The 10,296-nt window shown below is 53.1% G+C and overlaps 1 protein-coding gene across 6 annotated transcripts in view; it reads right to left on the bottom strand.

The window, feature by feature from the left end:
• Positions 1-381: 381 nt before the first annotated feature.
• The window catches only part of RFTN1 (raftlin, lipid raft linker 1), a 198,161-nt gene continuing 188,246 nt past the window's right edge, over positions 382-10,296 (bottom strand). For all 6 annotated transcript variants that reach the window (XM_070575980.1, XM_070575981.1, XM_070575984.1 and 3 more), the window contains exon 10: positions 382-1,717. In XM_070575980.1, coding sequence (XP_070432081.1) covers positions 1,313-1,717 — 405 coding nt within the window. In that variant the 3' untranslated portion in view covers positions 382-1,312. The remainder of the gene's footprint in view (positions 1,718-10,296) is intronic.

The raw sequence follows: 10,296 nt of genomic DNA, 5'->3' as shown, positions 1-10,296 counted from the left end.
AACTAGCAAACAGGGAAAAGATTTGCCTTGTTAATTAACTTACTTAAAAGCCTGGAAACATGCTTAGAAATGGATGCAGGCTTTTCATTTGTTTTAAAAAGGTATTTGTCTCCACCAACCCCGGCCATGGGAGGTAGCCGTGCCCTGAGTTCCCTGGTGGCTCCTGAACCCACATTCTGTCTTTGTGCAAATGACCAGAAAGCAGAGCGTGCTCAGCTGGCCCTGCTGTTTCCCACAGGAGCTTCATGTTCTTCCCCAAAATCGTCACGCTGCCAGGAGTTAGAAACTTCTGGAAAGCGAATGTGGGACATGGGGTCGAGTCCTCTGGACGTAGGAAAGGACTTTTCATTGCGACATGATAAATACTCAACACTCACAACGTACTGAACTCATCAACGATTTATTGCTTTAAGTAACTAAATGAGAAAGAGAAGAGACAGGCTGTTGTTTTGGTCAAGACACTCGGCATTCTCTCTCCAAGGTTTACCAGTGGCATCTACTTAAAGCCTTCACAATACTCTCCCGACAACATAAGCACATGACAGCAGACATAGGAAACAACCTGGCCAATGATACACCAGTTAAAATAGCACAGAACGGGCTCCCAACCAGTCGGGTTGCCCTGAAGTGACAGAAAGAACGCGTGTTCATATGATGTCCTGAATACAAAATCTTTAAAAAAAGTTTTTGGCATTAATACTAACACAGAATACTTTCTTGTACATTCTGCAAGAGCAGGGGCACAAACAGAATTACCTCTTCATTTCCAGAGGACCAGTCTTTATGGGAATACTTTGAGGAAAGCCAGGATGGGGCACCTCCCCTCCCCAACGTCATTTTCTTTGCAAAAGCAGCAGGGTCCGAGGAGTTTAGGTGGGGAAGGGCAGCTGTGGGGGCTCCAGGGGTCTTATAATCACCAAGTAGCTGCAGAAAGCAGCAGAGTGTGGGGATGAAGAACCAACAGCCTTGGTTTGTAGCCAGGGAGGCCCGTGGAATTATCCCAATGCTCCCTGGAGGCCCTGGGGGGTGGACACAGGCACTGGATGGTCCAGACCCTCCCACGGGTCTAGAAGCATTAACCTGCCCTCTTGCATTCTAACACTGGGGCATATGACACGTTTCAAATGGATGTGCAGAAACCAACACTGTCAGGGACCCGGCCCTCGGAGGGCGCAGGTGAGCTCACAAGGAGAGGTCAAGCCAAGCCAAAGGGTAACACACAACACCAGGGCAAACCAGCCCTTAACCTGGAGGCTGGCAGGGTTCCCCAGGTTTGCCACCTCACCAGGCTTCAGCGCCAACTGCTCGAGACTCAGTTGTCTTCTGCTGTAGCAGGCTCTGCAGCCACTTCCTCAGCACCTCCCTCCCTGGCATCCTCTCCAGGATCGGGACCAGACTGCCCACAGCAGCCCCCCTCCGGGGCCCTGCAGTGGCTGGCAGGACCGTTCTGCACCACCTCACCCCCCACACAGAGCCGGCTGTCAGGATGTGGCTCTTCTCCCGTGACCTCTTGGATGGGGACCTTCATCTCCTCGGGGGCCCCATCCTCCTGCTGCAGACCCAGCACACAGTTTCCCACGTCGTCAGCTCTGGAAAACTGGTCTTCTAAATTCTTCTCATTCTCTTCTGCTTGTCGCTTGTCTCTGGCGCTGAGCTTCCCTTTGGATTTCCTCATCTGCCTGGTGTGCATGTCTTCTCGGGAGAAACGCCACTGAAACTAGGAATCAGAGAGGACGGGGAGAGAGAAATGCAGTCTCTGTGAGCTGATTGTTGTCGGCAGTTAGACCCACGTCACTTCGCGGAGCAAGACACACAATTCCAGGACTCCTGGAACACGACCGACACCAAACCCGAATCACAGCCCAAACGCATCAGCCCCACCGCCAGGGCCTGCTCGCCGGGTTCCACGGTGTGATTTTAGACATGGATTTCAGGGCTTTGCAGGGGTGGAAGGGTATTTCTTCCCATTGGCCCCCTCCCAAAGTCTTGGGAAGGGGAGTCCTGGAATCCTGGTATCTGGAGGACCAGGATGGGAGAAGAGACGGGCCTGCCTTTCCTCAGTGCTGGGGTGCTAGCTACTCGCTTCCGCTCTGAGCCGGCTGTGGATGAGCAGGCACTGGACAGGCAGTGTCTCCCCGGATTACCTGAGTCAGAGGGGCACGGAGCATGGGGCTGCACTGCGCAGATGTGCCCGCAGGATGGTGGGGTCACAGCCCCGGAGCGGGACTGCTGTGGCTGAGAGGCCCACCACCTCCCCAAAGGCCCCACTCCTTCCTGGGGCAGCCTACAACCAAGGACTGCCCAACCAACAGCCCAGCCTGCTTGTGCCAACTCAGGAAACTCCAAAAGGCCGTCCCAGCTCCGGAGCCACCTGGAGGGTTGGTGAGGCCACTTCTGGGACTGCCTCACAGCCCAACCTCTCCCCCTGCCCACTCTGCACCCTTCTTTCCCTACCGGTGTCGTTCCCAAGTGCACTTCCCCGGAAAACCTCCTCCATCCAAATCGTCTCAGACGCTGCTTCCCAGGGAGCCCGACCCGCAACCCAGCATTTCCCATGGTACAGGGAAGTCCACAAAGGCTCAGAGAAGACCACGGTCGCGCAGTCAGCGACAGAACTGGGCTAGAAGTAGGTCATATCGACGCTGCGGAGTGAGACTGCCGGCGTGAAGAGTCCCAACGCCGCCACGTACCTCCTGTTCTCACCTCTACAACAGGGACAGGAACTCTAACTTAAATCAAGGTCAGCAACTTGATTCTCTGTAAAATCAAGGTTCGTAACTTTTTCTGTAAAAGTCAGATAAATATTTTAGGCTTTGTGGGCCATCTGGTCTCCGCTGCTCTACCGTTGTGGCACAAAAGCCATCACAGATGATGCCATGAAACGAGTGAGCGTGACCGTGTGCCAATAAAACTTTATCTACAAAAACGGGTGGTGGACTGGGTTTGGTGCAGGAGCTGCAGTCTGCCAAGTCCCGCCTTAGAGGGTATTATGTGCATTCAATGATGACATAGTCTAAGTGATGGGCGTAGCACTGTGCCTGGCACCTAAGTACCAGACGTGCTGTTACCGTTACTGACACCTGATCTAAGTTCCACAAGGTCAGGGATGCCGTCTGTCCTACTTACTCCTGTCTCCCTGGGATTCGGCACAGAGTGGGCACTCAAAAACCATCTGTGGGATGAGTGAGTGGAAGGACGAGAGTGCCCAGCTGAGCCGGCTACACTGCATTTCAGGATGAAACAGTCCTGTAATTTCAGAGTCAAAACATAGCTCGGGTTTCAGTGAGGAGGCACTGGTGCATCCAGAAGACATCAGGTCTGGCTGATCTCCAAAAAGAGAAACTAATTTGAGGAAGAAAAGAGGGGAAAATATGTAAAGTCCTGCTGAGTCTGCTGACTACGTGAACTGCCCCAGAGGAAGAGAGTTTGAGAGTCTGTGCACCTGGAACAAATCTGGGCGAATGAGCTTGAGCAGACAGGGAAGCAGGAAGAAGGGTGTTAAAGAGAACACCTTGGAAGACTCAGAGAAATGGGTCGCTGTGTTTATAAAAGAGGAATGTGTTTTGAGGGCTAACAGCTCAGCAAGGACTGCAGCCTCCTCTTCCACACCCCAAACAGAAAGGGTCCCCCCAATCTTTCTGAGCAAGGCCCCGATGACTTCTGTCATCCTGGGGGGTCAGGATCCTCAGGATGGCCTCTACCTCAGAGGGGGGCCAGTCCACTCTGAGTGGGGCTTGTGTCCTCAGTGCTCACAGAGTCAGACGGCACAGAGCTGTGCAGTGTGCACCGGGGAAGATGGCAGCCACAAACTCTTCAGGGTGTGCCAGGACCGGTTGTGAAAGGCACAAAGAAAAAGAGAGAAACCCTCAGAGGAGAGATAGCTGGGTGGGCAAGGGCCAGAGTCGGGACCCCCAGCTGGAGGGAGTGGTCTCTCTGGGAAGAAGAGGATCGTGGCTCGAGACCCTGGGCAGGCGACTTCGCTGCCCTGCAGGTGCAGCTCAGTGACCTGCAGGATACACGGGGGTTTAGTTTAAATTCCCACCATAGTCATTTCCTTCTACTTTAGTCACACCACACTGGTTTCACCAAATATGGGCTTAAATCTTAGACATTCTGTGATTGAAAGAAAAATAAAGGAAGCCTTCAGTTCTGCCGACTTCTTGCTAAGCTGGAGAGGGGAGCCCAGGAATGCAGCGGCACCATCGGTGGAAGACGATTTCTTAAGGCTTTACCACATCGGAAATAATTGAGTGCTTTGCTAGGAAAACCCAAAAATGTGCTATGTGAATTTTTTAAAATCTGCTACCTCTGCAGATTTCTCAGTAGTAGAGATCTGTTTCCTCAAAACATTTGCCTAAACACTCACAGCGTTCTGAGATTTCACAAACATGTGAGTCTCGGATTTAACATCTCGTGGACAAGACTGGTAACAGTGACCAATCCATCAAAGTAGAGAAGAAGGAGTGAGGGACATGCTGAGGTTAAGATTTAACATTTATCCTGCCTTCCTGCCTTCCTCCACCCTGCCCTCTCCGCAAATCCCTGAAGAAGTTGGGTGGACTCCTGTTTACGGATTCTCTTGTAGCACAGCTGACGGCCTTCCCTCTGGGGATACTCTGAGCTGCTTCCACACAAGCCACGAGTTCCAGCAATGGGATCCCTCTCCAGGGAGCTGGTGCCTCAGACCCCCGGCCCAAAGGTGCCCCCTTCAGCAGAGACTGCCAGGCAGGCATCTCGAGGCCCTGTAACCACCGGTTACAGGATGCTGACTTCCGACCTCAGCGCCACTGCTGCCGCCTCTGACGCCAACCCTCCACGGCTTGTGGGCACCTCGCGACCATGGAGCATAACTGCTGCCTCGTCATATGCAGCTACCGCTGCCTTTAAGTCCAGCCCAAATGGAGGAGCCTTTCTCTTTTTTTATCGATGTCCCCACCCCAAACAGTCAGAGCCTCTGTATTTTGCATGTTTTTAGAAAAAGGCCGGTTAAGCCTGCCTATTACAGTACTCTGAGAAGCAGTTAGGGAAACCATCAGAGAAGTTGGAGGAAGTTTTACTTTTGCCAAAAAAGTGATTGCTTCAGCTGAAAAGCCCTAAATGCTAAAACGTCAAAGCATCCTGGCATGGCGGCTAAGACCCCGGTTCAAATCCCGGTTCTGGCTCTCGTTAGCTGTGTGTCCTTGGGCAAGTAGTTATTAATCTCTCCTAGACTCAAAGTCCTCGTCTCTAAAACTGCAGTCCCTGCCCCCAAGCCGCGGTGTGCCTCTGGGGCCCACTCGCACTATAGTGATATGAACAGCGCCCTCTGCAGTTGGGCGGCACACAACTGTGACAATTCCACCTGCACCAGTTTCCCACCTCCACGCTTGTTATTTTCTAACGCAAACCCAGATCTTCCCTCAGGGAGGCTCTTGCTAAATAAACAACAGGACTTCCGTAGTTCCTCTGGATGCTGGCCATATCCAGCTTCCTGTAGAAGATCACATTTGTTGATTTCCTGGTACAATGCGCCAGGAGGACGCAGCCCGTGGAAGAGGCCTGTGGCAGGCATGCCAGCCACCTTCCCCAGGACCCTGCCCGGGCTGCTGGGCAGAGAGGATTTGGGCTGTCAGCCCTGAGCGGGGTGGGAACTATTGCAGCCAAGGTCTTCCGTCCTTCAGAGCCCTCATAGGAAGACCTGCCACCCCCAGGCCTTCTGGGACTGCACCGTTCTCTGTGTCCTCAGATGGGCTGTGGTGACATCATGGACTCCCTGTGCTGCCTGGGCCCCCGTCCCGCCACAGCTGTCTTGGGTACTGCAGCCAGGTCCCAAGGGCGCTCTGACTTCCGTCTTCCCTTTTCCTCCTCCTCTCCTTTGCGGGGCGTTCTTGTGAAGCAGGGAAGTAACAATGGCTCAAACTCGTGGTCTGTATAATCTAAAGCTAAGCGTTCCGAGTTTCAAAGGCAGACTGTAGGGTACTTGCCAAGGGAACAACAAGCACCTGGCCAGGTGCCTGTTGGGTGTCCCACACTGTGACTAGGGTTCCCATTTCCTTGAATCTCCAAAGCAGCACTCTCACTAGGCACTGCTAGCACCATTTTATAGATCAGCACATAGATGTGCAGAGAGGTTAAGTTACTTGACCAAAGTCACACAGCTAGAAAAGAGCAGAACTGGAATTCAAACACAGGTGTCTCTGGCTCCACATTACCCTTCCAGCCTCTCATTCTTGGTGAGTGAAAGGCTTGAGACTCTTGCCCTAGAGGGAAGGGAGGGGAGGAAGGAAGGGAGAGGCCACACACCTTTGCATGGCTCAGCACCTCATCAAGGTGCCTCAGCTTTCAGCAGTATGATCTAAGTTGTGTCTGCTAGGTCAGGTGCCTGACTCATTAGGCCAAGGGGTCAGCTAATGGAAATCCAGATTTAACTGCCATTAAAGATACTTTTTTTGGTTTATTAAAAACACATCCACACTGAAGGCTCCCTGACAGGCCCATTTAAAAAAGAAAATCAATGATGATAAAATGTGAATGGTGGTGCACAGGTGAGCCTGGGAAGGGCCCTAAACCATTCCACTAAGACACTGGCTCTCAGACTGGAGTGGGCATCAGGAGTAACTGGAAGGCGCCTCCTACCCACTCACTCCCCCAGGGCCCAGAGTTTCTGACTCAGAGACTTTGCACTTTTAACAAGCTCCCAGGTGAGGCTGACACTGCTGGCCCATGGACCACAGTCTGAGAACCACTGAGCTAAGAAAAACAGCCCCCACGCCTGCCCTCCCACAGCCGCCAGCTCTGCCCTCCACGGAAAGGCTTCCTCCAGCCCCCGGCCTTCCATCCTCACAGCTGCTGCCGTCCCCTCCCAGGCTTCTCTTCCTGCTAAAGCTGGGGACAGTCATGGTCTTTAACAAAAATTGCTCCAGATCCCAAGGCTCAAAAAGCTGACTTCTTAGAAAGCAAGAAGAGGAGCGGGGGGATGCGGCAGCCCCGGGACAGTGACAGCTTTACATGCACACAGTGAGGCAGGCGGTCCAGCCCGGAGCACACATTCCATGTTTTGAGTGGTCCCAGAGGGAGTCACTAAACTCATCAAACAAGCAGGGTGTCCGGGGCACCGGGTGTGCCTCGGTGCCTAAACCAAGAAAGAGTCCAACCAGCCGTCCGTGTCAGAAATACGGGCGGAAAGGAAAAAAACTGCTTCCCTTTACAGCGGTGTGGGTCCTGAGTCCACGTCAGCAGGGGCTAATGGATTTAATTCACACATTTTAAAAACTGTCCGTCATCTGCCTCCACTTCAACTGGTTTAGTCGGAAGGAGGACTTCTCTGGTGCCGTACAAATCACCTGCTCCCTTCGAAGGAGCTCGCTATTTGCTTTGAAAGCCACACTCACCTACGCACAGAGAAGTTTCCTTGAAAAGTCTTGATGGGAGAATTTTGTCCATTTTGCTGATTAACGAGGACTAATACACTATGTCCTTGGAGTGCCAATCCTGCGATCTCTTTACTTAAATGTCAGTGCTAGACTTAATACATAGGTCCTGGGCTCAGAATTTGGATTACTTGCTCATTGATTCAACAAATATTTGTTGAGTATCAACTAAAAGCCAGGTACTGGGCATACAACAGGTAGAAAAAAAGCTTTGCTCCAAGAGAGTTAATGTCTGATTCTACCGGTAGAGGATAAGCTGATGATCACAAAGAATTAGAGACCTAGAGGACAGTCCGAAAGAGAGGAACATGGTTCTTCCCAGCGTACCACTAAGGAGCCCGGCCGAGTCTGGCGGGAGAGAACCTGTCCTGAGAAAATACAAAGGAAGAGAGTGTCCTAGGCAGAGGGAACAGCCAAGGCCAATGCCCTGGGGCAGGGAGGGACTCAGAAGAGCATGAAGGCCAAAGGTGCTGAAGTGCGGAAAATGGGGCTGATCACACGGGGCTACGGCAAGGGATTCCATCTTTAAGAACAACAGGAAGCTTCAGACAGTGTTTTAAGCAGTGGGGTGACATGATTCAATTTGTTTTTTTAAAAGATCATGTTGGCTCTGAGTGGAGCCCATGTCTGAAGGGGACTTGTGCGCAGAGGATTAGAGTAGTCAAGGTGGGCGACAGGGAGAGGTGAAGGGGTTCCAGTTTCTAGGACCTAAAATAGACATGTCTTAGGACAGACTGAATACTGGGGGGCGGGGAATGGGGTGGACATGGTGATGCAAGGATGCCCTGTGCATGGGCGGGTGGGTGCCTCTGAGCCCATGGTAGGCCATGCCTCTAGGTGGGGGAGATGGGCCATGCCTCTAGGTGGGGGAGGCGGGCCATTACTCTAGGTGGGGGAGACGGGCCATGCCTCTAGGTGGGGGAGGCGGGCCATGCCTCTAGGTGGGGGAGACGGGCCATGCCTCTAGGTGGGGGAGGCGGGCCATTACTCTAGGTGTGGGGAGGCAGGCCATTCCTCTAGGTAGGAGGAGGTGGGTCAGGTGTGGGGGAGGGCCAAAGTCTTGAGTTGCTCTGAGATTGCTGAGTGGTGACAGCACAGGTGGAGCTGGGGTCCCTGGGGAGAAGTGAGGGCAGAAATGCAGATGTAAGAGTTATGGACACAGAGGTGGACAGTAAGCCTTTCTCACTCTGGTGATGAATGAGATTTTTCTTTTTTTTCAGGAAGATTAACCCTGAGCTAACATCTGCCACCAATCCTCCTCTTTTTGCTGAGGAAGATTGGCCCTGAGCTAACATCTATGCCAGTCTTCCTTTATTTTGTATGTGGGATGCTGCCACAGAGTGTCTTGATAAGCGGTGCTAGGTCCGTGCCCAGGATCTGAACTGGCAAACCCCAGGCCACGGAAGCGGAGTGAGCAAACTTAACCACTCCGCCAGCCGGCTGGCCCCAAATGGAGATTTTCTAAGGAGGAGGTAAGAGTGAGAAGAGAAATGGGGCTGGATCTGAACCCCGAGGAACCTGGTGGAAAACCAGGAGAGTGGTGGGACAGTGCCAAGAGGAAAAGGTGCTTCCAGAGGTGGGGAGTGGCTGACAGTGTCAGTGCTGCGGGGAGCCCACGCGCAGTGAGGACCAGATGGCGTCACTACCATGGTCATGGGGGTACACAGACCTCGGGGGAGCAGGATGCTGACCCAAGTCCCCTGAGGAGTGGATGGTGGGGACGATGAGATGGAGAGAAGACATCTGGCTGGAAAGTCCCCTCTTTGAGACTCCACCAGTGAGGTGACTTAGAGAATCTCGTGGAGAACAAGCGCTTGACATCCGCCAATGCTTGGAATGGGCAGGGCATAAGTAAGTACTTTAAAAGAGAAAGCAGTCAACCCATATTGGTACAGCTGATTAGGGTTGGAAATAACTCCCATCCTCTCTGGATTTTCCCTGAGGCAAGTAATTCTACCTTCTTCCAGCAGCTTTAAAACGCTGCCTCTAAAATGTCTCTGCCCGCTGGAGTTTCCACCGGCTTGTACCCCTCTGTGAGATGCATGGCCTTTACCAAAATCAAACCACGTGTCTCTCCTTCGGGATCTGCCAGCGCCAAAACCAGGAAGAGCCAGCAAGAAAAGGCAGCACCACCTCCCTCTCTTAAAGGCAGAAGCAGGGCTTCTTTTGGCATCTGATAGAGACCTCACGTGCGCTGTTGTTGAATGTCGCTCTGTGACTGCATGCTGTCCCTGTGGGCCTATGGCTAAGCTGTAACTGACGGCAGTCCAGGGCCAATCCATCTTCCAGCCGGTGGCTGACTGCTCCTGGTGGTTAATGGCGGATTTGGCAGTTGCCTTCTGGTCCTCTGCTGCTGTCACCTGTCACATTAGCATCTCAGAGCTTGGAGAGAGACCTTCCCCTGCACTCTGCCCCATCTGGCTTCAGGTTGCCATTTCCCTGGCGTTCCTCTCATGCATGGGCCCCCCCTGGATTTGTTGGCTGGCAAGGGGCTGCTCCAATCTGTTCACTTGCTGGCTGCTCCCGTCTGGGCTCTGTGTCCAAAGATGACGAGAAACCAAGAGTGGGGAGCGTGGGACGGTGCCAGCATGAGGAGAGGGGCAGGTCCAGAAGGTTCTGCCAGAGGGCGTGGCCTTGGCCATCAAAGGGGGAACGAGCTGGCTCCAGGTGACCTGACTCAGGCTTTGGCAGGTTCCCTCAACTCACTGGTTTCTTCCTGAGCAACTGGTGAACCCCCCCCAGGAAAAGCACCTGCCGGCTGCACAGCATGGGGTGTGAGGCTGCAGACACAAGAGTCATTGGACACAAGGAGGACCTGGGCTCCACTTCAGGAAACACGGGAACAGTTCTGAGAATGGCCAGTCTCTCAGTGGACTGTGTTTCCAGG

This window comes from Equus przewalskii, chromosome 15, assembly GCF_037783145.1.
Source record: "Equus przewalskii isolate Varuska chromosome 15, EquPr2, whole genome shotgun sequence".
NCBI classification, from domain to species: domain Eukaryota; kingdom Metazoa; phylum Chordata; class Mammalia; order Perissodactyla; family Equidae; genus Equus; species Equus przewalskii.
This window is presented reverse-complemented; position numbering and strand designations above follow the sequence as displayed.